The sequence below is a fragment of the Ailuropoda melanoleuca genome, chromosome 1 (genome assembly GCF_002007445.2).
Source record: "Ailuropoda melanoleuca isolate Jingjing chromosome 1, ASM200744v2, whole genome shotgun sequence".
Classification (NCBI taxonomy): Eukaryota; Metazoa; Chordata; class Mammalia; order Carnivora; family Ursidae; genus Ailuropoda; species Ailuropoda melanoleuca.
The window spans coordinates 183626158-183653635 of NC_048218.1; the positions used below are offsets into that span (position 1 = coordinate 183626158).

A 27478-nucleotide genomic window follows, 5' to 3' on the forward strand; every position below is an offset into this window, starting at 1 on the left:
TGTATCTTTTATGAGCTTCGCTTAAAGTTTTTGCTTCACATGAATTCAGAGATTTTTTTTTTTTTTTAATTTGGCCTGGCACCCGGTCAACCTTCAACTAAACATATCTCACCCCATGCTTGCTTTATCTGTTTCTTCATTCCTTGGGAGAAGGGAAATATTTTAAAGTAAGTCTTAGACATTTTTCTTTTTCACCCCTAAATACTTCACTGTATGCATCAAAGAAAGAAAAGAGACATCACAAGTAAAACTACAATAAAATTATCACACCTTCCCACATTAGCAGTATTTTTAATTCCTTGATTCTTCATAATTTGCTGATGTTTCTATTCTGAAGGAACCAAATATGCCTGTTCATCTCTTCTCTACCACAGTGCCCAGCACAATATCTGGGACAATAAATATTTATAAAATGTAACTTAACACAGAGCATCTGATTTCATTCTAATAGCATCGCTGTGAAATCAGGCCAGTGATCTTCTCTCAGTCCTGCTGCAGTAGACATGGAGAATCATGGCACAGCTCAGGAAAGCCCAATCACATCCTTCAGCACAGCCCAGGAAAGCCCAATCACATCCTTCCCCGTATTCTCCATCATCAGGACCAGCAAGTTTTCGGTCTGCAGTTTAGATTATTGGGGCACAACTTTGAGAAGCTAAAGAGCAATTGGGCCAAGCACTTAGTTACACAACAGAAAAACATGAAGCAAACACACCAAGAGAAACTGACCTTACCATTAAGTACAGTTAGTCAGCATTTGAGGAGAGAAGACGCAACAAGACGTAGGTCATTTTCGGCATAGCACACTTAAACGTTTCTTAGATTGTGTGTATGTTCTTTGGAGTCTGTGCTTCAGACTTTCCACGCCTTCTTGCTTCAAGACTGTGTAATTTTAGTCAAACAGATTCTAATAAGACTGTGTGTTCCCAAATCACTTCTGTTGGACCCAGTCTATCAGAAATTGCTCACTTTTGGACTGAAGAGTGACTTTTTGCCCTGGTTTTCTTCAAATGTGCTTCTGCTGATTAGAGATGATGAGATTTCCACCCACCTCACTTGAGGCCAGGTTGCCAGTCTTGAGGAATGAAACCCAGAAAATGTTTCTTTGTGTTCATCAAAATATCTGTGCCCACACAGGAAAAAAAAATAGTGTGTTAGACGTAATTTCCATGAATTTTGTTCATTTCATTGATCCAGATTTGTCTGGCATTGTATTTGCAGGAATTCTTTCACAGAGGATGAGAACATTGAAAAACCACAAGTACCATTTGATGCAACTGAAAATAAAAAAGGTAAAAAGATATAGTCTCACTTCTTCCAACATGAAAATAAGTATCGTATGATGCCCAAAATATATAAGAAAAATGTTTAGCTTCATTAGCAATCAAAAATGGAAGTTAAACTAGGAAATGCTATTTTCTCTCAAATTTGCAAAGATTTTTTCTCTTAAAGATAATAGAGTTGGGGAGAGCGTAAGGAAATAGTTATTCTCATGCTGCTGGTGCTGGTATTAATAAGAGCAACCACCGTTAAGGGGCCATGTAATAACATGTAAGAAAATCCTTAAAAGTTATTCTTACAGGGGCACCTGGGTGGTGTAGTCAGTTAAGCATCCAGCTCTTGGTTTCTTCTCAGGCCATGATCTCAGGGTCCTGGGATTGAGCCCCACATGAGGCTCTGCACTCAGCTTGGAGTCTGCTTGAGATTCTCTCTCCCTCTCCCTCTGCCCTTCATGCTCATGCTGTCTCTCTCTTTCAAATAAATAAACAGATCTTTTTTAAAAAAGTTATTCTTGCATCATCGAAATCTCACTCCTAGATGCTCATTTTAGGGAAATAATTAAGAATATACACAAAAGTTTAGTTACATATGTTTTGAAAATAAATTAAAAATTAGAAATTACTTCTACTGTAATAATAGTGTATTGGATAAATAAATTAAGTCATAAACTTCCAATATAATACTGTAAAGCCATTCTAATATTGCAGAAAAATATTTCTGACATGAAAGATGTTTATGGTGTGGTGTTAAATGAAACAATTGACTACAAGCAACCTGGGCCTCAAGGAACATCAATGGCAATTGCGATTTTCTTTTCTAGACTTACCTCTACTTTTTCTAGTTTTTTCCTTCTAAAGAACATCTGAACTTTTGATCATACAAAATATTTCTAATTTTAAGACTAAAAGATGAAAAGAAGTACCACGTGTCTACAACTTTTTAGAAATCAAAAATTTCCTATTACAAATCAAGGTTTAATACAATACAGTGGTTCTCAGCTTATGGCCCCTAGACCAGAAACATCAGCATCACCTGGGAAGTTTGGACCATTCAGATCTACTGAATCAGAATCATACCTCTCTAGGTATGAGGCCCAGCCCTCCACGTTTTAAGAAGTCCTTCAGATGATTCTGAGGCATGTTAAAGTTTGACAGCCACTGATTCAATAGAAGGAATTGGTAAGCCCAGTGAAGAACTGGTGATAAGCTGCTATTCTGTGTCTTTCTCACTCCTACCATTTTTCTTTTTAAGTGAATGATTTAAGCACTCTGAGTGTTTTTATTCATTCCTTTGTTCCATCAGTATTTTGTAAGGAGTTTTTTAGGTAGATGTTTGGTTTAATACAGAAACTTAAGAGGAAATGTCAAGTGGAATCAACTGGATAAAACTTCTGTAATTCTAATGATGGGATATTATAGTCATAAAATTATGGAACCTTCTAGAAGGAATCTCAATAGATCACCTTCAGGCACTGGATGACATTTAGACCATTCATATTTCTCCCTTAATATTTTCCTGTGTGAAATAATCATTCTCCTGAGATTTGAACCAAATAACTTCTTTTGTTTTACTGTAGCTTTCAGTTTAACTAAGAAGTGCTTTCTGATATAAGAAAAGTTAAATAATAAAATGTGTTCTACTTTATGCTGTTTGAGATTACTGAATATGTATTCTTTTTATTTTAATAGTTTTCATTTTAAATTAACTTTTCTTTTTTTAGCTGGTGTTCCACGAATTATGAATGAAACCAAAGAAGTTCATTGTAGTAACGGTGAGTTCCAATGAAAGTGTTTCGGTGGCGTAATCAATAGTGAGAAACAACCCTGCTTTGAATAAATCACCATTTTATCATATTTGAGTACTTTTAGATTGTAATGTATTTTTAAAACATTTTTAGACGTTTCTGAATGAGTTGATATCTGTCACTTTTGCATAAGTAGAACATTTTTAGTTTTCTATTTTTGAAGTGAAATGTTATGTTTATGTGTTTGTTTGTTTGTTTGTTTGTTTGTTTAAGGCCAGTGACTTTCAAACTCATTTTGAGGGGTCTTCAAGGTGCTAAGGCTTGTCCTGGAGACTGCTCAAGTGGATAAGCTTGACTTGTCTGCTTTATACATCGATTTTTTAGGGCTCACACTAGCCCACAGGGATTCCTTTTCTGCCAGATTGTTGACATAATGGATAGTACTTGAGTTGAATTTTCATTGTAACAATTGAGTGTTTTTAATCTGCTTATCAGTTTATTTTCTTAAAATTCATGAATTTTTTTACTAAGGTATAATCAAGAAAAATAGCATGTATATAATAGTAATTCATTTTAAGTATATAGATATTAGGATTTAAAAATAATTTTCTTTATTCTGCTCGGTATTATTCCAGTGGCCTTGCAAATATATAATTCTAGAGAATCTAACTGACGTTTCCAAGATCACAGGACTATTAAATGCCTGAAATGGATCATGAAGCTGGATCTTCCAATTCTTTGTCGAAAGCTCATGAATTATCTTAATACTTTATAACAGTATGATGGAAAAATAAGAGTTCTACTTAGCAGGTTTGCTTTTTGACCATGTGTATGTATATACATGTATGTATGTGTGTATATATATGTGTGTATATATATATATATATATATATAGCACTAAAACATACACTCAGAAAATTTAGCCTTTCACAAAAAACTATTCCAGTAAAACATAAAAGCTGAAAAAAAATAAAATTTATGGACTAAGATTTAATTTATCATAAATAAGAGTCTTCCAGTTTAATAAAATCTAATTTGTATATTCTAAAATGCAATTTGATTCATTTGTTATGTTAACAGTATCATTAAAATCAGGGTAGACTGAGAGGTCATACAATAATGTGGTTTAATAGAATCAACAAGTACATCCAACTAAAGAAAAACAGCATTTTGAATAAAGTATTGCTGATCAGGAAAAATAACAGATATGACTTACGCCATTCCTTGCCTGCACTTTCCATCCAATCTCTTCCCCCTAGAAAAATACATGCGCCTCTTGGGAAACCGGTGCCTAGGTTGTAGTGGGAAGAGGAGTAGGGCGAAAATCAGGAGAAAAATGAGAATGCACATTTGTCACATGCTAGGCTCTGGGGTAGATACAGCATCGAGAAAGCCACTTCACCTCTTTGGTCTTCTATTTCATAATGTATAAAATGAAACAACTCTATGGGGATAATCTCACTTTTTTTCAGTTTCCAGGTAACCTGCTGTAAAGGATGTGAACATGTTAGATAAGCTCTTCAGCTTAGTTTATATTTTTATGTTGATAAAAAATTAGGCCTACCTGGGTCTGTATAATTAATCTGCCTACTTTCTTGGCATGATCTAAGATTTAAAAAATAACTTGATGATGCCTCAGAACAGGTGGGATTATCCTTCAGGATCTAGGCTTTTCTTGTGTTTAATATGAGTTATGATTATCCCTCGAGAGGGCAATAAAATTCTGTGTTAAATGAATCCATTAAGAGCAACCAAAACTTCCAACAGCTTTCCCAAATACACTTGCCAAATCGGTTAAGCAGCCTGCTACCACCATAGCTCATGCTGGGTTCTCCGTGGAGCTGGGGTAAGCTGGCCCGAGGCGAGTTGGCACTGGGCTGGGAAGGATGCCAAGGAAACTCTAGGCGTTTGTAGACAGCAGCACTCATGATTCAGGTGAAGACAGATCAGCTTTTAAGCAGGGGGTTAGGATGCAGCACTTAAGCCAGAGGTGGAGAGTTTCTGATGAAACCAAAAACAAGCACTTGCTAGAATCTTGCTTAAGAGAATGATCACACATTTGTCTCATGTGGGGCTGCGTTTCAGTGTTATAATGGGCAAGACCCACTGGAAACTTTCACTAGGAAGTGAAAGTGTAAACTGCAGGGAAATTAACTCTCAGTGACTGTTTTACAAAAATATGTCTTCTTAAGTTAAAGTATATCTTCTGTGGTTACTATTTTGAAAAAATAAATCTACTTCGTTATTCATTTAACTGGTTTTGAACATAAGAGTGTAATGCAAGTGTTTATGTTCCCTTTCTACTTAGGAATTGGTCCTCTCAAAAGCACATTTTGTATCTCTGGACTCCAGCCTGTTTAAAGTGTTATGTTAGGTTCACAGTCTCCATTTGAGTCAGATCTCATGAACAACAATAGCCTGTTTTTATTGTGCTTATCTCAGTCCTTGAACATAGAACATGCTGGGAAAAAAGTTTTTTTTAATTGAATACATTATTAATAGTAGTCGAATTCAAATAAAAAGCTATGGTCCTTTTCAGGAGGATATCTAATAATATAATCTTGCCCTCATTCTTTAACTTTTTCTCTTTTATTACAAGAATTTCAGGAATTGACAATGACCATCAACATTATAGATGCAGTCTACCTACATCTTTCAGCCAGATCAAATCTTCAGTAAAAGTACAATCAATCAAGTGGGTTGTTTACCCAATTCACTGAGTTATTTAACCAACTGACTAGTTGTTTATTTTTTACTAAGACTTTTCCCTACAATGAAGTTACAATATATCTTTTGTATTATTATTCATTCCTAATTTACACTTGTGTAGTTTTTTCTTTTGCCAGCTGAGAAAACTATAGAGTGAGTCAGAAATACATAGGGTTTTTCTTACTTTCATTTTCAGTTTTCATTTTCATATGTACGTATAGGAGTTGAACTGAGACACAGTTCTCAGAACTGGAATAAAACATCCATAGGTTGGCGGTATCCACCGCCATGGAATAAAACCTCCATAAGGTCGACGGTATCCACCGCCACAGATACGCCTCCATGTCTGTCAGAGAAATATAGAATGGTTGGCATTAGTGAGTCATAAAGTCCAGGATGGAATGGGAGATGTGACTAGAGAGAGGAAGACGAGGAAGAGATTGTGAAATGCCTCGTCTGCTTTATTGGGAGCTTGGACTAGATTTTGGAGATAATGAGAAACCATTAAAGAATGGAAGCTGAGGCAGATCTGATTTTAGAAACCTCACTGTGATGGCTGTCTACAGATAGTGGAAGGGACAATGGTTCAGAAGATCATCTACTTTCTTTAAGTTCAGTATATAGCTTCCAGCCTTGAATTCCGCATTATCTGTTTTGTTGCCATGTTGTTAAACATGCTTGAACGTTTTATTTAAAGGCAATAGAAGGATACTTTCATTTTACAGATTTCCATAGAATCCACTGGAATTTGGTTAACTACCAAAAAGTGTTTATGGAACAAAATACTTATTAGTATTTCTTTGAAAAACATTTGCTAAGCTTCTCTTGAGCAATGTGTTTATTCCAAATATGCAACCAATATAATTTAGCAGTGGCTGGTATATATGCCTATAAATACATTTTTCTTTTTCTCATCAAGATACTTTTGTAAAAATTGGGCTACCACCTAGAAACACATTTTTAAAATGGCTTAGAATATATGGTTCAAAGTAATATGCTGGGTTCTACAACAGGATTGAGCAGAGTATAACATTTCCTTCTCATACTTTAGGGCACTTTCTTGTGTTGGGGTGACTGGGGCAGGGAGGGGGGTCTCAGGATGTCCTGCTGCTGTTTTTGTATCCAAGTGTTTGGTATAATATTAAATTTCACATTCTTCACTCCACCCTACTGCCTGTAAGCTACTATATCAACTCAATGGCAGTTTAATGACTCTCCCTATTAAGAAATTTTCCTCATTCTCTGCTGGTGCCCTTCTGTTCCCACTTCACAGAGTCATCACCCCCATTTACCAGTTGCTTGATAGATGCAATAAATGCCACGAAAATGTTATCAATCCACTGGTGAGACATTTTCCCACCTTCTCACTGCCTTTAAACTGTTAAGGGCTGAGCAAAAACTATCATCTGTAAAATGCCAACTAAAGTCAACAGCTGTTATATAAGGCAAGCTCTACAAAATTTGACAAATAGAAAATCCAGCTGAAGCCATAAATCAAATATGACCAGAGTGCCAAGTAGAAAATCAGCAGTGATCATGAAGGTTGTTCAAGGATTAAAAAAAAAAAAAAAACTTAATCATATGTGCTTTTTAAACATTTATCCATTTTACAGTTGTCTTTTCTTTGCCATTGTTGTTTTATTTTAACAGATGACACACAGTGTTATATCAAGCAGATCCTCACACATCCACATTTGGAACTAAATCCTGAATTTAACCCAAAGATCAAAGATTATTACTCTGAAGTCCCATTTGACGTGGTCACAGTGACAATTGGAGCAGAGACTTCTAAGTGTCAGTGCAAGGTGTACCTGCATGATCGGGCAGGACCAAGGTACGGGGACGTTGACCAGGGCTGAGTGGAGACATCATAGTGAAGCAGATATTTGAAGCAACCTTTGAAGGTTCAGAAAAGCTGAAGCATCAAATCAGTTGGTGAGGTTGCCAGGGTGTTAAATCCTTCCACTTTTCAGGTGTCATGTGGTAAAATAAAGCACGTTATCAGTGCTCTACTGATCTGTTAGCAATCTTAGATTTCAAGTTTTTAATGTAAAGTCTAGCTAGTTCACATATATGGTAAAATTGGTTTCAGGTGCAGAATTTCATGATTCATCACTTACACGTAACACCCACTGCTCATCACAACACGTGCCCTCCTTAATCCCCATCACCCATTTAGCCCATCGGCCACCCCCTCCATCAACCCAGCTTCTAATCTATGGTTAAGAGTCTCATGGTTTACTTCCCTCTCTCTGTTTTTCTTTCCTCTGTGTTCATCTGTTTTGTTTCTTTAATTCCACTGCGAGTGAAATTATATGGTATTTGTCTTTCTCTGACTGACTTATTTCACTTAACAGAATATACTCTAACTCCATCCATGTTGTTGCAAATGGCAAAATTTCATTCTTTTTTATGGTGGAGTAATATTCCAATATATATCGATACCATATCTTCTTTAACCATTCATCAGTCGATGGGCATTTGGGCTCTTTCCATATTTTGTCTATTGTGGATAGAGCTGCTATAAACACTGGGGTGCATGTGCCCCCTTCAAATCACCATTTTTGTATCCTTTGGGTAGATGCCTACTAGTGCAATTGCTGGATGATAGGGTAGTTCTATTTTTAACTTTTTGAGGGACCTCCATACTGTTTTCCACAGTGGCTGCACCAGTTTGCATTCCCACCAACAGTGAAAGAGGGTTCCCCATTCACCACACCCTTGCCAACATCTGTTGTTCCCTGTGTTAATTTTAGCCGTTCTGACAGGTATGAGATGTATCTCATTGTGGTTTTGATTTATATTTCCCTGATGATGAGTGATGTTGAGCATTTTTTTTTTCATTTTTTCATGTGTCTGTTAGCCATCTGTATGTCTCCTTTGGAAAAATGTCTGTTTCTGTCTTCTGCCCATTTCTTAACTGGATTATTTAGTTTTGGGGTGTTGAGTTTGATAAGTTCTTTATAGATTTTGGATACTCTGTTAGCAATCTTTGGATTTAATCTCTGTCACAATGTTGTAACAAAAGAGGATCTTGTGATTTGAAATATAAAACAGACTCATTAAGGGGAGCTTCCTTCTACCGTATCCCAGCTCCTCAAGATTTTGAATGTTCAAGGGTTGAATAAAAATTTTAGTGACAATTTATGGACATACTAACACTAATTTTCCTAGTCTCATGGGATTTTTTTTCTATTGACTCTTTTGAGAGTCACCAACTCATTTGTTTATAATTTTGAACAGAAGACAGAACTTTATTACATGCCATGTTCACGGCAAGGAAGATACTCATGTTCCCATGCTGTAGGGAAGGAAATGCATTTGGTGTCCCTGCGAGCTAAGAGAGTCTAGTAGAAAGAAAAGAGGACTCAAGTCAGACCAACCTGCATCCTAGCCCTGACTCTACCATGGGACTTTGGGTATAGAGTTGGTATATTAAATGAGATAATGTATGACCCTGAGAAGTGGTTAATAAATATTTCCTTCTCTGTGATTGCTAGAGGACATGACTTGCTCTGCAAGATAATTGTTGACATACCAAAGTACATAATTAAGTTTTTTTTCATATTTTAAGTTTGTTATGAAGTTGTATAGACCTTATTTGCTTTTGTGTACAAATTATAGGCATTAAATAAATATTGATGTATGAATCCATCATACGTCAATATTTATTTATTCATATGGACATATGAATAAATCTCTCTCTCTCTCTCTCTCTCTCTAGCTTTGCCAACTACCCTCTGGGTTTGGGAATGAACAAAATCTCAATGCTGGTAGTGGATGAATCTCCAGCACAGGGGGAGACCCTGATCACGTACAAACTCACCATCTACAGAGAAGACCGTCCAAGCCTGCCCTTGTTTGAGGACTTCACAGCATGTGGTTTTGTGCAGGTAAGTGAATTCTACGTTTGCACTCGGATTGAATTGAGAGTAATCTGTTAACCAAGGTGAAAAATGCCAAATGAAAATTGTTAGGAAAAACATGTATGCTCACACATCCAAAGTGTGGTCTCATTTCCAAAGAGAAAGAGTCCCAGGCAGTTTTGTGAGCTGCCTTGTTGTGAGTGCTTTTCTTTGTAGTGTGGTGGCTGCTCCCTACACGTACTGTGCTCAGTGGACTTATTATGCTTAATATTGAAAAAAAAAGTCTGAGTGCTCACACTGAGTTATAAAACTGATTTTACATTTGAGTTTACATTTCCATGTTAAATTGTGCTGTGTTTCTTGGATTTGTACCTGAATCTACTCTGAAATTTTAAACGAGGTTCAGTGGGGTTTATTTTAAAGAATTAAGAGAAAAATTTACGAAGCTATTCTGTGGAAGGGATACCAGATGAGTGAAATTACATTTGCTTGAGTGGATATATTTTTCCTGGGCTTCTTGTATCATAATCATTCCTAAAAGCTGTAGTTTCTCTTGTGAGCATCACATATCATTTTGTAACCCTGTTGATCTTGGAGGGTGAATGTGACCCAGAGACTTTGTCTTATTCGGTGATTCTTTCCTCCTTTTCTTCCCTTTGTTAGGATTCCAGGTATAAACTTCTGCATTTCCTCACATCATGTACCCTCAACTATAGGTGCTTCTGGGGAAGTGGTAATTGATGTTAGTGTATATCCTAAGTCACTCAGAAAGCATAACTGCAAATACGTCATGTCTCAGTGACTGATAACCTATTGGGAGCACTGAAGCACAGAGGATTAGTAGCAGGGAGAAGTAGCTGACTGAGTCTCAGTGAGTAGGATGAATACCATGTTTCTTTAAATGTAATGTCCAGATAAGTACTCTCTCCCCCTCTCCCCATTATTTGTCAGAGTGTATTTTATGCTCCTGCTGTCCTGGCCTGATCACTCTTTCCCAGATATGCTTCCCCATCTGGGTGGTGGTAATATCCATAACCAGGTGGTGTATAGATATATAAAACATTCAGTTAACTATGCACTTAAGATTTGTGCAACTTATTGTATATAAAATGCATATAAATGTATTTTGCTATATGTAAATTATATATACTGAATATAAATTATACTTCAATAATATAAGAGAAAAGCGTTAGTGGGGAAGTATGTGTTATCTTCCAAGACATACTTCTCTTCTCAAATATTACATTCATAAGAAATAAGTTAATTACCATGCAATTACCTGAGACAATAGATTATATTAGGAATTTGTTACTATAATATGAAGAAAAATATTAGAAAATTCTTGTGGGATATATCCTACAGATGATTACAGAAAAGTATTCCAGTCATTTATAAGAGTTCTTTCCAGAAGGTTTTAATTTAAAGTTTATGTGTGGTCCCACAGCAGTAGTGTATTTTATAACATGGATAAGTGTTTAATAAGCACTAGTATTTTTTTAGTCTTCCTTTTACAAACTGTCAAATGACTGAAGAGATAATGAATGAATAAAAAGGATTGATTTAGGCACTTAATGAGGCATGAGTGGCCTCAGGAACTGGGAGAAGTCAATAACAGAGGTAGGATTTTTCTCACCCTAAGGTCTAGTGACAGTACTAAACCAGAGAAATTTCCCTTATTTCTCCTTTATGCTTAATCTCATTCGAGTTATTGGGTTTCACTGCAAGCTGATACCATCATGAAGTTCAGAATACAAAGAGGAAGAGATACAATTTTGGAAATCCTATCAACTCTCAGCTATTTCCAAATTCATAGCTAAACATGCACATTATGAGACTCACGAACGTTTGGTCTTCTACATTGTTCTTTGCCTTTTTTTTTTTAATCAACAGCCATAATACCTTCCTATATTCTTATGTTGAAGTCCAGAGTCAAACCATTGCATATTAAGTGGTAGACTGTTCTATTTGAACCCCTAAAGCATGTATGTGGCAAACCAAAGGAAATGAATTAAACTTTAATTATAGTTTATTTGTTGGTTAAAGGGAAAAATTACATTTCTTCCTTATATTAAAAATTAGATTTTATCCTAATGGACTCCATTATTAAATTTTAAGCAAACCTAAAAGGCAGTCTATTTTAAAATAGCCAAAAAAGAGTATTCAATTCGTGGTTAATCAAGCCTCCTAATTTGTCCTTCTCCCATTCTCTCACCTTCTGGTTTTGAGCTATTCATTTTTACCTTTCACTGAAAGACTATCAGTGAAGGGAAAGCAAATACAAGGCATACTTGTCAAAAAAATCAATTACTTTGACATTTTGGTAAATAATAAGATAATTTAATTAATTTGTTATTAGGCATTTTATATCATTTATATGATCAAATATTGTTAAATACCAACTCAGCCATAATTAACTATCTGAGTTTGGTGTCTGTTTTTATTTGTATTGGAATTTGTATATGGTTGCCACAAAGGAAACAGTTGGAATTTGTATATGGTTGCCACAAAGGAAACTCTTACTTTAGTTATTACCAGTGAGGGAGAAAGGGCTAATTTATATGACTGATATAAAACAACTAGATTTGGGGGTGCCTGGGTGGCTCAGTTGTTAAGCGTCTGCCTTCAGCCCGGGGCATGATCGCAGGGTCCTGGGATAGACCCCGACTTTGGGCTCCCTGCTGCTTCTTCTCCCATTCCCCCTGCTTGTGTTCCCTCTCTCGCTGGCTATGTCTCTCTCTGTCAAATAAATTTAAAAAAATCTTTTAAAAAAAAAAGCAACTATTTTTGGACCGAGGCTTTTCAACCTCAGCATTATCAATATCAGGGCTTGATAACTTTTTGTTTTGGGGAACTATTCTGCACACTGTAGAAAGTTTAGCAGCCTTCCTGGCCTCCATCCGGTATATTCCAAAACTATACCCTTTCCAAACTTTGACAACCAAAAATGTCTCCAGATCAGTTGCCACATGTCAGCGGGGGGGCATTGACCCCAGTTGAGAACCACTGATATATACCAATAACAGGCCTGCTTTTCTACTTTCCACTAGTAAATCTATAGTGGATTTACTCAAAGTATGAATAGGTTAAAGGTAATCCTTCAATGCTGAATGTTGAAGAATCACTCTGCTCTTTTCTCATCCTTGTATTTTTAATCATTTCTATAGTCAGCGATACTACTATGACAGCTCTTTATTCTTCTCATTAATTTGCCATCTTTTCTGTCTAATGTAATTATAATCAGAAATATGCGTTCAATTATAGAAAACATGATTCTTAATGAAACATAAAAAGTGATATAACATACCTAGACTTTTATTTCATTTTGATTTACCCATAAATAGCATAATCCTTTGCTGTTAGGAAGAAAGATTTAGAAAGTAATAAACTGTTATTATGGCTGGAATATGTCATGCTTTGGAATTAATAAAATATATTTATGTTCTAAGGAAATTAAAACACATATGGGGAAATATTTCTTTTAATATCTCTTTCCAAATCAAAAAGTTTTGACATGGATAACAATATAGCATCCATAGAAATTGATTTGTATAAATGATCTATGGTCTCATAAACATTTTGCCCCCAAAGTGTTGTGCCAGAATACGGCCATAAATAAAATCTATAGAAAGGTCATATAGCAGAAGCGTAGGAGACTACATTTCAGGGATCCATTTGTTAGAAGCAGCCTTCATTTTAAAATAAATTACAATTACTAAAGGGAAAATACCAAGGAAAGAAAAAAAACCCATTTAAAAAAAAAGTTTTGTCCAGCATTTAGCTATAGATTTAAAACTGACATTTGCTGCCTTATTAAAAAAAATTAATTAGTGATCTATATGCTGAGCTATTAAATAATGTGTAAATGACTCCAGTTATAGCATTTGGAAATCCTTTATAATTTTTCCATTTATTTTTGTACTGTTTCTCAATGCAAAGGTTACAAAGCAATGCATGTGATAATTGTCTAATTTAGCTAAGACCCACAATAAAAGAATAGAAGAGCATTTATCGATGACTACTTTAAAAAAACCTTTGTCCATTTCCAGAGTTGTAATATCTATCAGATATTCATTTTAGTGATTTTTTGGTTACCTTGCCTACCCCAGTACACTGGAAGAATGTGATTCAATTTTTCAACAATAGAGCCTGTGTCATAGTGAAAAGTTCCCAGCTAACAACTGTTTATTAATTTTCTGCTATGCATTTTGCTCTTACAAATATGTCATACACTGTAGGAGATACAGGGCAACACTTGTAGAACTTTTATTGTATGTCAGACATGATCCTAAGCACTTTGCCTTTTTATCTTATTTAATGTTCTTCACAACTTTAAACATAGGTGATAACTGTCCCCGCCCTTAACTTGTGGAAGACGGAAGACGTAAGGCTTTGAAATGTATGTAATTAGTATCAAAGGTGGTATTTGAATACAGGTCTGACAGACTTCAAATTGATCCCCTTAATCATTACTCTGGACTATAGAATCTGAAATTCTTATTACACTTATACTCTAATTAACCTATTTAGGAAATTCATTTAGCCAGAATTTAACCTGTTAAGATTTAGTTAAGTAAAATTTGTTTTCATGGTCATGTACAATGATAATTTTTATAATGTTCTACAATCATTGCAAAATTCTGAGGTCTTAATAATCCTTATTTTGATGAGGAGTGTTATGGAATCAGACTCTTCCATAGTGTATCTCTTTAGAGCTAACATCTAATATTTTACTAGATAACTTATATATCCTAATACCTGTCTATCTTTCTTGGTCGCAATATTTATTCAGTTTTAATATTTTACATATTGGAATTCTACTTAGTCAAACTACTATTTTTATTAATTGTTAAAGTGTTTTTCAATGTGCAGGCTATTTAAAATTTTATGCCTGATGGAGCGCCTGGGTGGCTCAGTCAGTTAAGCACCTGCATTCAGCTCAGGTCATGATCCCAGGGTCCTGGGATGGAGCCCCATGTCATTGGGTTCCCTGCTTCTCCCCCTCCCTCTGCTGCTCCCCCTGCTTGTGCTCTCAAATAAATAAATAAAATCTTTAAAAATACTAATAATAAATAAATAAATAAATAAATAAATAAAGTGCTTGATGACACATTAGCAATTTCCATATAATCCTTTTCACTATTTAACACAACTCACTACCTTCTTGTTTCTATTAAAAACATCCACAGTATATTTTTTTTCAAAACTTAAAAAACCCTTTGTTCACATATACCATGTAATACTGAGAAGAATGTACTGTGGAACTGGCAATTTGATGATACTTCAATGACACCTTCATTGGTGTGAAAGGACCTTACTTTCATCCTTATTTAATCCTCACAACAAACAGATAAGATAGTACAGGTGATTTTTATTATCTACTTCACCCACTCCTTTCAAAGAGAAAATTAAGTCTTGGGCTATTTTATATTTTTATACTCATTTATAAATTTATGTACTTATTTCTATTTATTTCTATTTGTATTAATTAACTTATATATTTATATTTAATTTTAAGAGTTTTATATTTTGTTGGTATGCCTCAAAGGTATTAAGAACAAGTTCTTCACGTGTCAGTTTCCACCTTTGATGATTTATTAGGATACCTCTCTGACTTTAATGAGTGAAAATTAATAGGTTCCGGAATGCTGTGATTGAACACTGCATTTAGTTCTCACACATGTGGAAGAGAATGTCTCCACTGTAAATGTCAGAATTTTCTCTTGCTCTATGAACAGGATGAAAGTCAGTTTGCTCTGTCGAGATTATTTATTAGAACAAAATTTGCATCTTAGCAAATTATGTCAGGCCATTTTCCTAACCCAGTGGTTAAAAGCCATGGACTCCAAGGCTCATCCCATAATTGCTATCAGGGAAGCCTGGGTTTCAGTCCTGGCTCGCTTCTAACTGGTCTAATTTGTTGAGTCTCCTAGTGCAAGGCATTTAAGCTCTCTAAACCTCAGTTTCTTTATCTTTAAGAGTAGAACTAGTGATAGAACCTGTCTCACAGAATTGTTCTAAGAATTCAACTAGATGGGGGCGCCTGGGTGGCTCAGTTGTTAAGCGTCTGCTTTTGGCTCAGGCCGTGATCCCTGCGTTCTGGAATCCAGCCCCGCATCAGGCTCCTCCTCTGGGAGCCTGCTTCTTCCTCTCCCGCTCCCCCTGCTTGTGTTCCCTCTCTCTCTGGCTGTCGTTCTCTCTGTCAAATAAATAAATAAAATCTTTAAAAAAAAAAAAAAGAATTCAACTAGATGATAAATATAAAGTTTTATCACAAGCCTAGTGTATGATGAAGTACTCAGTCAATATTCAATCATCATCATCATTATGACCATCATGAAAACTCTTTTTGTCAAGATGCACTCTAGGGCTTACATGCAGGTATATAGGGAAGGAGAAAAAGAAGGAAGAAAGAGAACAGCAAAAGAAGTAGAAGCCAATAATTTCGAGGATGCTGGAATTGTAAAGGAATTGGGACAGGAAGAACTGGTGGGGAATTAGAAAGGAGAGTGAGTGACCTGGGCTAATCCACACACTTGCATTCCACATGCTCATGAGTCCCAGGCACTTTGGCCTTTGTGGACACCTTCTTTCATGAAAAAAAAAAAAATACTTAAAATCCTATTTTGCTACTGTGTCGATAGAAAGATGAATATATATGTATACATGCATGTACTCACACACGCACTTTGAAGAGTTCAGTATTTTTCTTCTAATTATAAAGGAAATCCAAACATTTTCTTGGGCTTCTAAAATTAATCCTGTGTGCTGTAGGCACGGTTCCCATTGTGCATAATGGAGAACTCGGCCCTACTTTTCTGCTTCACTCGGAAGGATGTATAGCAAAGGCATCCGTATTATTATCAATGACCCGGGCTATAGGCGTTCTTTCAAGTCGTGTCAGTTGCCCTTGACTTAAACACTAAGCCCTTCGCAGGTGTTTTAGGTTCTGTGTCCAGGGACTGAGCACAGCTTTACCAGCATTCTTCAAGACTCTTTGTAGCAGCAAGGGGAATGAAATGTCATTTTCACAAGCAGTTTGCACACCCAGACATTCTGATGGCAGTAGCCGCCTCAGTGGCCAGTAAGCATTCACAAACAACTGAGGCTTGGGAATTTTTATTTCACATTGTTTTCTTAAAAAGCCAGCAAAGATGAGAGGAGTGTGTTCTTTAGTTCATGATCTGTTTTAGTGCTTATATAAATTATCTTTCTGAGCTGGTGAAAAAGAGCTATGTTAAACACTCACCTCATGAGTTAATGTAACTTATGGCCAGATAAATTACCATTTAAATAAGAAGTTTTGCTCAGCACATCTGTTCTCCATGTTTCTCCAAGTCACATCTGCTCCCTTTACAAGAAGAAACAAACTTTTACTACCATGAGCGCAGCGGCACCAATACAATGTGGAAGAGAATGAGATCTTCCTGGCTTCAGCATCTAGAAATTTCTGAGTACAGCCTTCTGCTGTATATGTACACTGATTTTCGTTTGAAGTTTCTGTTTTGGCATTCTAAGAATTAGTCCTCTGATTTGTGAACTGTACAGGGAAATAGAAAAGAACCATGACAGGTCTTTAAATAAAATATTCTGTTAGAGTAACCAGATTTCAAATGTGACATCTGAAACTTTGAGGGAGGCTGTGGCTAACAGGGAAGCAGATACATGGGGTTTCTTTTTGATAACTCCAATTCCTGTTACCCACTTCTTTGTGAACTTTAATTGCTCCAAAGGGCCCCTAGATCTTGTATCTCTCTTTCTCCACTTCTTCCCCATTTCTCAAGTGCAAACTAACTCTAGCAAAGGTATACAGCAATATAGTGAGGATGGTGGTAAGAGAGGGGAGAGAGCATGGCTGCTGGATTAGGCATTTTCTAAGTTCTCCTCTCCCTACCAAACCAAGCCTAGAACATGACTCATATTTTAAAAAGCATTTTTGGCTTCATCAAACAACAGATTTTTGGCTCTGTATAAGGCAAGTTAAAGCAAACGATTCCTGTGGGCCGGTGGTCTTTTACCTTTTGGAGGAAGCAGAGTACCCTTTTGCACATCTGATGAAAGTTTTGCCCCTTATTCCAAACAATAATACACAAGCATACACAATGCAGTATACAGTTTCAAACTTAGAAAAACCTCGGGTAAAAAATTCTTGTCCTAGTAACTCATAGTCTTATGCAGAATATCACTAGCAGCAGCAAGCAGAATAAGGATGGTTTCACTTCTGGCATAAATAAACATGATTATAATTCAATTTATTGAGTACCTACTTTATCCTAGAAACTCTCCTGTTTATATAGGTTATTTCATTTGTGGTTTTCATGATAAAAAAAAATAGTATCTGTATAACAATATACCATTTTGGAATCATGTGTGGTTTTTCAATGATCTCTGTTAGCACGGAGAATCAGCAATTATTATGATTCTCAAAGCAAAATGCCGCCAGATCTAATATTGCGTTGGAAATAAATATCTACGAGGAGCCACCTGGCCATCGTTTTCTTCTCACAGGCTCAGAAAGGGGTAATGAGTTGTAGGTAATGGTGGTCCTGGAAACACAGGGAAAATTAATAATACGTCATTTGGACTGTTTATATTGTCCTCATTAGTCAAAGCCATTGATGTGCTTTCTTTCATCAGGCTATAACAAATTGTTTTTTTGTTCAAAGAAAGCTTGGCCCAATGGCTAAATTAGGTAATGCTGAGAAAATTTCCACATGCATCTGACCAACTGTAACATTTCTTTCAATAGGTGTGTGTTGTAGGAACAAGAATGAGGGATGGGGTATTCCTTGCAGATGGTTTCACCGATTGCAGAACTGCAAGTTGGTTTGACATATGTTCCCTGAAGGCAGAATTAGGACGCTTTACTGCCTGACATATTTAACTTCTTTTGAAAATGCTGCTAATTTGTCTTTTTTTTCTTTTTCATCCACATCCTTTTTTTAGGCAGGACTAATGAGTTTAAAACATTGAACATGACCTCATTCTTCAAAGCAGACCAGGTCTCTTCACCCCAGTGGCCCCTCAAATCTTTAGGATCTCATTCTTCAGCAATGGGGGGGCAGACTTTCCCTGACATTCCTGCGTTTTTACCTCGTCCCCACCCCCACCCCAAATGCTTGAGAATGATTTTTCCAGACCTCCTAAGTTACTTTAAAGTTAAATTACTGTTAGAGTTGAGAGACCCCAATTTCACAGGTTTAAGGAACGCCAGGAAGGGAAATTTTTTCTTTAAGTGGAAAAACCTTTCTTAAATACTTTGATCAAAATATTATTTGTATGCTCTGATTTTGAGTCACAGTTCACCACTTACATGTTTGAGAACTTGGGCAGGGTTCTCATCCTCAGATAGGGATGTAATAGTACTGATTCCATAGAGTGGTTTTAAGGAAAAATTGAGTTAATACTGTTGGCGTTTGGAATAGTGCCTGACCACAGACAAAGCTCAATATACACGTTTGCAAAATATAAATAGACAGATAAATAAAATGCCTTCAGGTTGGTGTAAGTAGGAAGTTTAAAATAAGCTTAAAAAAAACTGAGGTCTAGTAAACTGAATTGGAGATTTTTAAATTGCTTATATTTAAGGATAGATTTAATAAGATAAAAAAACATGAAGGGCTTTGCAGAGCAACCACCTGTGCTAAATTATACAATAAATTTTATAGTAAATGTAATAAATAAAACTTCTAGAATTAAGTATAAAATTTGTCCTGAATGAGTTTTAATTTTGATATTTGCACAACTAATTTTGTATGTCATCATATTAGCAGTCTCATTGAGAGACTGAGAATTAGCAAGTTATTTCACAAAAAGAGAGGAAGTATTTCTTTGCCAAGCGCAGGGACATCCTTTCACAGATATTATCTGGTAGATTCCATTAAAGATAAGGAGATCAATGTTCCCTGTGCCGTTTTGATAAATGAGCAGCAAAGGACAAAGATACCTATAGTAACATCAGACAGAAGGTGTAACTATAATGTAATTTAATTTTTTAGTATGTATAATCTCTTTCAAAAAGCACCATCACTTTTGAAAGCCATCACTTCAAAAGTCAATAAACGTATTCATACCTGATAATGATATAAATGAGAAAATGTGTCCCATTCTATACACTCACATCATAATTTCAACCCAAACTGCTAACCTCTCCCTGACTTGTTTAAAATCAGAATTTCTTGCAAATGACATTTGGGTATTTCCCAAATGCTAATAATACATCTTCACAGATGAGAAATTTGCCACTTTTGAGACTATTTAAAGTGTGTGGTATTTAACATTTTTTCAGGGCTTACCATATCCCGGTCCTCTTCTAATTGCTTTACATTCATTCATTCGGTTCTCAAAACAAAACCAAACACTGACAAGGCAGATACTTTGATAATGCCCAGTGATTTTACAGATGGAGAACTGGAGTTACAGAGAACATGCCCACAGTCACATAGCTTACACGTCGCAGAGAGAACCCTTTGGGGAATCCAGGCAGCCTGGTTTCAGAGCTCTGCTACGTACTAGCAACAGGCTCTGCTCCTTACAAGCTCTGCTCTTAGTCACTGCATCCCACTCCAAACCAAGATGCTGAAATCAATATATGGTTTCCAAAAGACTTTGGTCCCAAAAGTTAATTTGTAGGTTGTTATTTAGAACTTATAGTTATTTTTTTTTAGAAGAAAATTTACAAGTGAGGTTACGTTACAGAGAACATATAAAAATCCTCCTAACATATGATGTTTAATACAGTGAGAAGGGTCCTGAGGAGGGGGATGAGTATGCCAGGGGACCCTGCCATGATTTTGTGAGGGGAAGGGTTCCAGTGGCCCTGGCCATTAATGGGAAGATACCAGTAGAGGAGGGTATGAGCTGCCAGCCGTGTCTCTAGTGGCAGGATTGACCAATAGCTCTGTGGGCAGCAGATAGATTTATTTTAAAGTCATTTGTGAATCTTGTATTCCAATCTCACACTAAACTTCAGAGTTGGGGAGGTCTTGGCTCTCCTACCGCTCATCCTACGTATGAATTAACTTCAATAACTTGCGAAGATCGAGCCTTGATAACTTACCAAGGTTCATTGCCAATCAGCAGCATAGTGAGGATGAGAACCGATGGACTGATTATCAAACCTTTGGACAGTTAGTTGTACCTTATGTAAAAGACCTTTTGGAATCCAGACCTAGACATGTTTCCTGAGATCTTGAACCAGCTCCATATCCTTAAGTCTCCAATGCAAAGTTGCTCTTTCTAAATGTATTAAATGAATGATCAATTGCAAATTTGCTGACCACTCTGCTTGACTAAAAAGAGATCTCTATTTCTTCTTTAGAACATGCACTCTGCTATTTCATACCCTTATTTCTAAGTCTTAGTGGCATCTACTTGATATAACAAAATATAAAAACTATATATAAAATTTTTTTGGTGGAAAAAAGACATTATATTTAGAGGTAGTTGTAAATCATTATAAAAAAAAAAAAAACCCTCCTTGAGAGTGATGTGCCCAAAGATGAGACTTACTTTGGTAATCAGCAAATCTTCAATAGCCAATCAACAAATACATTTGTCTACGTCAGCACTGGCATAGAATGAAAAAATGATTCATGGAAAGCCCCCAAAATAGCATGCATTGCCTAGGACTCTCTGGCATCCTCTTTCCCATGCTAAGTCTGTCTGTGATCACACTAACCCCTCTGCCTGGCCCACAGCCCTCCTTGCCAACTGGCCACATGCTGCCTCTCACCCCTTTCATAACCAGAGCACAAATATTAGAATAATTTCCTTTGAACCTTGCTTCCTCTTGGCTCTTAATGTAGTCTGGCTCCTTACAAGAAACACTCTGGGTTCTGGGAGCCACAGATTCCCTTATTAATCACTCTTTTTTTCCTGGTTTGGCAAATATCAAAAGAATTTTTATACATCTCCAAGGTATTTGATACATTGTATCATGATTGGAAACAATGTCCCATTTCTTAAATATTTAATTAGAATCTGTCACTGCAATATGTGGAATATTAACTATCTAGCCCTTAGAAGGAGTACTAAGGTTTTTCTGTATAACAATAATTATATCAATTAACAATAAACCACGGTCATGTTCTATTTGATGCTTTCTCTGAGAACCTATTTCCTTAGGTACCTTCATGTGTAACTAACCAGACAATAGCCAATCCATATTTAACTCAATTTAATAAAATAATTTGTGTTCCATGTTAGAAGGAAGCATCTGAAAGATTATATTCTTTTTAACACCATTATCCAGTAAGAACATTTTTAACCATAATAATAATAATTTCCAGCTGTCCTAAATCCTAAAAGTAAAGAACCAACCCCCCAAATGTATTTTGTTATTGAAACATGTGTAAACAATTATGAATATCTAAACCATACTGGCATTGGTTTTCAGCCTCTCTCCAAAACTGTAGGGAAAAAAATACCTCTAATAAGTATGTTGATAGATAACATCCTACTTCAAAAGTTGCTTTTGCAGACCCACAGAATAAAGATTTCACTTTTTATATTTTAGTAACAAATGTCATAAAGTTTAAATTTCATATTCAAAAAAGAGTCAAAGACATCCCTGCAATTCATCTTTCTAATTTGAAAACAGATTTTTCAAAACTGCCCCAAGATCCAAGAGTACAGAGTGATGGTCTATTCTCAGTGAGATCCCGTTTCTCAGAAGATCAGAGAGGCCTCTGACCTGATCAAAAGTTGATGTTTGTTTACTTACTTTTTGTTTTGTTGTATTTTGCTTTTTCAAAAACAAAGAAAATACACGGATTCATTAGGCTAAGTACATAGATTCATTATGCCAAGAAAGTATTTGAAAGAATATACATGTTTAAATCTTAAAATGTTTAGTTTAAGTATATTTTTAAATGAAACCACTTATTTTTTTTTTACCAGAATAAGCACTCATGACCTCATTCAAATCCTATCTTAAATAGAGTGGATTCCCTTACCCATTAGCATGTTATTGTTCGAGATGATGAAATCCTTGTGGATATCTTTACTATGACATTAGAGCTGGTTAATAATCTATTCCTGGAGCTTACTTTCCATCTCTGTGCAACCTCTTTGCTTCTCTCTCTCTCTCTCATTCTCTCTACTACTTGCATATGCATTTACACACACACACACACACACACACACACACACACACACACACACACACATTTTCTCTTGGCCAAAACCTAGATCTTTGATCACCTCACTTAGCAGAATCCCTAGAGGGCTTGTTTGTTTCTTGTTTGTTCTTTAGAGAGAGAGCACGAATGGGGGTGGGGGGAGAGGCAGAGGAAGAGGGAGAGAGAGAATCTTAAGCAGGCTCCACCCTCAGCGTGGAGCCTGACTTGGGGCTCTGTCTCAACACCGAGATCATGACCTGAACCAAAATTAAGAGTTGGATGCTTAACCAGCAGAGCCACCCAGATGCCCCTGCCTACAAGTACAATTAAATGATACTTCCAAGCTAGATACAATATCAGATGTTCTATTTTTTGAGTTATTATGCTCTAGCGTATATGAATAAGACCCTTTCAAAAACGTTAACATGCATCATTACATTTATAGCAGAATAATGATGGTATCATTCCTGTCCCTGAAGGTTATCAAATAATGCAGTTTCTAAATTCTCCATGTTTCAGTAAAAAGAAAGCCTCCTTCTTAGCCTTAAACTTTCACATACTCATCAGCAAGACAGGTATGAGGACACTGAAAAAGAAGAGCTGACCAGTGGAGCTTGTATTCCTCGTGAGGACAGGCTACTTGCTCCCCTCTGCTCCCAAGGGAGGAAGGCAAAGGAGTCCACAGTTTCTCCTCTCTGAGGTGATCACCTGTGATGTTTGGCTATGAATTCAAGAAGAAGAGAGAGGTGCTTGCTTACCTGGTTGGATGTCTGCTTAGCTGCAGGGCTTACGGAATGGCCTTGTCCTACCAGGCAGGGAGAAAAGCTTTCTGAGACACCGCAGTTGGTGAGATTAGCCAGGCTGAGAAGGGCCAAGACTTAGAGGTTTATCTGTAGCTAGAGACACTAAGGTATATCTTAGGACTAAACGTCTATCTGTCTCATGTCACAACCTCCAGAATCAAAGCTATAGAAGGTAGAAGAAACTAGGTTCAAAAGTCTTATCAGGAAATCAGCATGGGATCAAAAGGTCCCTGAAGATATAAATATGTCAGGATCGCACGGAAAAGGTAGCTGAGACTCTGGGCTCCAGACAGCTGCTTCATTGTCAGGACCGATTTGAGGAGACCCCATCTACATCAAGGGTAGACAGTGAAATAGATCAACCATGATAACCACTGAAAAGGAGATCTCTTTTCCCCCTCTCCTTCCTCCTGTCTCAAATCAAGATGAGTGAGTTTGGGAGTGAGTTTAGGTGTTGCTCAAACTGAATTTCTGTCTGGGGGCTCTGGGGAAGCTTGGGTTTCCAAGCTCATTCAGGCTGTTTCAGAAGTCAGGTCCTTGTGGCTGGAAGACTGGAGTTCCCATTTCCTTGCTAGCTGTCAGCCAAGGGCTGCTGTCCATACCCAGAGGTTACATGTGTTCCTTGCCACATGGGTCCCTCTGTCCCTTAAGCCAGCAATGCAGAATCTCCCACACCTGGAATCACTCTCAGGATTTGTCTCTCTGTCTTCCCTAGACCTAGATTTAATCTTCCTAATTTAAGGTCAACTGATTTTGGGCCTTAATCACATCTGCAAAATTCCTCCACAGTGACACCTAGATTAGCGTTTGCTTGAGTAACAGGAGTCATAATGTGTATACACCAGAGGCCAGGAATTGTAAGAGCTGTTTTAGAATTAAATCTATCACTCTCTCTATCCATCATAAACTCTAAGGGCTACAAATCTGTGGGGAAAGCTTTGGATGCAATATAAAATTAAACTTTTAGTGAATAGACCCAAGTCTTTATATTGAAAATGAGACTTTTTATAACTGGCAATGACTAAAGTGTGATGACAAAAGGCTTTAATGTCATTAAAGGAGTCAGGCCCATTAAGAAAGAAGGTAGGTCAGTCAATGGAGTGGGATAGTAGTGGTAATTGGAAAAAGTAAGATTTTTTTTCTTATTTGTACCTTACAAGTTGAGACTCCTTGATCAAAACTATTACACATGATTAGAATATAAGCTCATGCAATAGCCAGTCTATCATAAAAAGTGCCCATATGCCACCCGCTGTACTTGGCATATCTTAACACTTCATATACATAACAACCATATGTAATGGGCACTATTATCACAGCAAACAAGGGGCAGACCTGGGACTTAAAATCGGGTCTATCTGGTTGTAAAGTTCATGATACTAATTCTTATACATTTAGCTGCTCTTAACCTACAAAGGTATTTTTACACCCGATGACAAATGAAGAAATCCGCTTACCCATAAAGTAAAATGCCTATTATCAGAGCTTTGGCTATTTTCATAATCAGATCATGTTCTGCCCCAAATAAATTCCTATAAGCCTGATCTACAGAGTATGATTAGGCCTTTAAACATGTGTTATTTCTTCTTCCAGGATTAGCAGTTTCCCTGCATTATGTTTGCATTTCTTTGTTTGCTTTTTACCTAATTGAAATAATTTAAGAGACCATAAGGTGTTGCAAACACAAATCCTTCCAGAGGTGGGTAATAGATCTGACAGAATTTGACTAAAGGTGAGGCAACAGAAAGTGGCAGGGACTGTGGCAAATGGGAAGTGTATGCCCTGTTACAGGGAAGAGCAACCACTGAGCTCAAAATGATTGTTTCCATTTTGGAAATCTGGTTCAGTATTATCAGATCTTCTGAGTCTTCAAAAGAAATACAAATATATGTATTTTAATGGAAGAGCTCCCAAATTTTATAGACAGGTAATACTTTTTTTAAAAGGAACCCTCTGTCAGCCAAACAAATAAATAAAAATTCTATGGTCAGATTCAACTCATAGGCCATCAGGTTGTGTATTCTGATATAACCCAATTCACTCATATTATAAACAATGAATTTAATCAGTGTGGGAGGTGGGAAGGATGTCAGTTGAGGAGAAGGGTTTTAATGGTTAGAACAATTTATATTACTAGTGTTAAAAACACAACTTGATCTGGATTTTAAAATAAAGGGGATTTGTTAGCTGATGTAACCGAAAAGTTGAGTTTTGTTGTTTTTGTTGTTTTGGTTTGTTTTTTTTTTTTTTTGCTTCAGTTGCAGTTTGATTCAGTACTAAATTGATGTTCCCTCTTTCCTCTCCATCTCACTGCTATGTCTTCTAGTTGTTGCTTCTCCCTCAGACTCCACCCTGAAGCCTTTGGGCAGTGTGGGTCTTCTCTCATGTCTAAACATGGCTATGGCCATACTAGACATTATATCCTCAGATCACATCCCTAGAAGTTCTTGAAAAATCTGCACAAATCTCATTATCTCTGATCAGATTTTATGCCCAACTATTTTCTATCGATTGACTTAAGCCAGTGGTATCTATCTCTAGAACTGGTAAGAGGTCAGTCTTCCAAAGCTCATAGCTAAGTATGGACAAGAATCAATTACCAAGGGGCACTTGGTGGCTCAGCCGGTTAAGCGTCTGCCTTCGGCTCAGGTCAGGTCATGATCTCAGGGTCCTGAGATCGAGCCCCCGCCTTGGGCTCCCTGCTTAGTGGGTAGCCTGCTTCTCACGCTCCCTCTGCCGCTCCCCCTGCTTGTGCTCACTTGCACCCTCTCTCTCCCCCTGTTAAATAAATAAAGAAAATATTTTTAAAAAAAGAAGAAGAAGAAAAATCAATTACCAAAAGAAGTTAGGAATACTCTTTCAGGAGAGGTGGGTGCTGGGAAGCAAAAACCAGTTTCCATATGGGGTTCATCTTCTTCTGTGATTACCTCTTCCAGGTTCTAGAACTTTAAACCTGAGATGTCTATGAAATGCCTACCTCCCCATGGACCCCATCCACTTCTCTAACTGCATATGAACCACTTTTACTTAGATAACTCCCTGTCACATTCAACATCTTTAATGTCAAACTCACTATTTCTTGCCCCCTCTTGACTTCCCACAACCTTCCACCAATTAGTCAAGGACCTTGGGTGCAAGAAACAGAAATGAATTCTGGCTAACCTGAGCAGGAGATGAACTTATTTTAAAACATATCTGGTAACTTACAGAATTGAGCTATCGAGGGAAGACTAAAGAACCAGAAAACAGACAGGAATCAAAGGAAGTGGAAGAAACCACAGTGTCACACCATGAGAACCATCTGGTCTGGGTGCCACTCCTGACACCATCACTCCTGTTGCCGCTGGACACACTCTCTTGTCCAGATCTCCCTCTTCCAGATCCCACAGGCTGCTGCTTCTGCCACTGCTTCATCCCAATAAATGAATTCAACACTGTCACTTCTTATTCATATCATTTGCTCCCAAATCAAAATCTTGGGGTGGGACATGCAGTTGGCCAAGTTTAGATCACATGTCCTTGTTCAATTTATCAAACAGATGGAATTGGAGTATCTGGCATTCCTAGTAGAGGAACTCTCCTAAATGAGAAAAGATTGAGTAACAGGTGGTGAAAGAAATGACAAATGTCTCCAGTTCTGGTATTTTGTTGAACCTTACAGCAGGAAGACAGCTACTGGTTCTGTATAAGTAAGTGTGTTCTCATACCTATAGCTCTCCAATGACAGACTTAAAAAGGCGCCCTCCGGAAGCAACACATTAGCCTTTAAAGTATCCAAAGCATAGACCAGTTGACCACTTGGTGGCAAAATGAAAAGTAATTCAGGCATCACAAGCGTGGGTGGACCCAATGACTTTTAAAAACCTCACTCATCTATATGTTGTAAAGAAACGAAAGGTTAGAAGGATATCCCACTCTCTTTTCCTACTAGATGTAACACTCTTACTTTCACTGTCA

The 27478-nt window shown here is 36.9% G+C and overlaps 1 protein-coding gene across 3 annotated transcripts in view; it reads left to right on the top strand.

The window, feature by feature from the left end:
* The window catches only part of CPED1 (cadherin like and PC-esterase domain containing 1), a 261922-nt gene that overhangs the window by 130173 nt on the left and 104271 nt on the right, over positions 1-27478 (top strand). For all 3 annotated transcript variants that reach the window (XR_004628686.1, XM_002922427.4, XM_019802992.2), the window contains 4 exons: positions 1222-1292; positions 3002-3052; positions 7385-7568; positions 9459-9627. Coding sequence is in view for 2 of the 3 variants with exons in the window: in XM_002922427.4 (XP_002922473.1) it covers positions 1222-1292; positions 3002-3052; positions 7385-7568; positions 9459-9627 (475 nt within the window). In the remaining variant the exon portion in view is untranslated. The remainder of the gene's footprint in view (positions 1-1221; positions 1293-3001; positions 3053-7384; positions 7569-9458; positions 9628-27478) is intronic.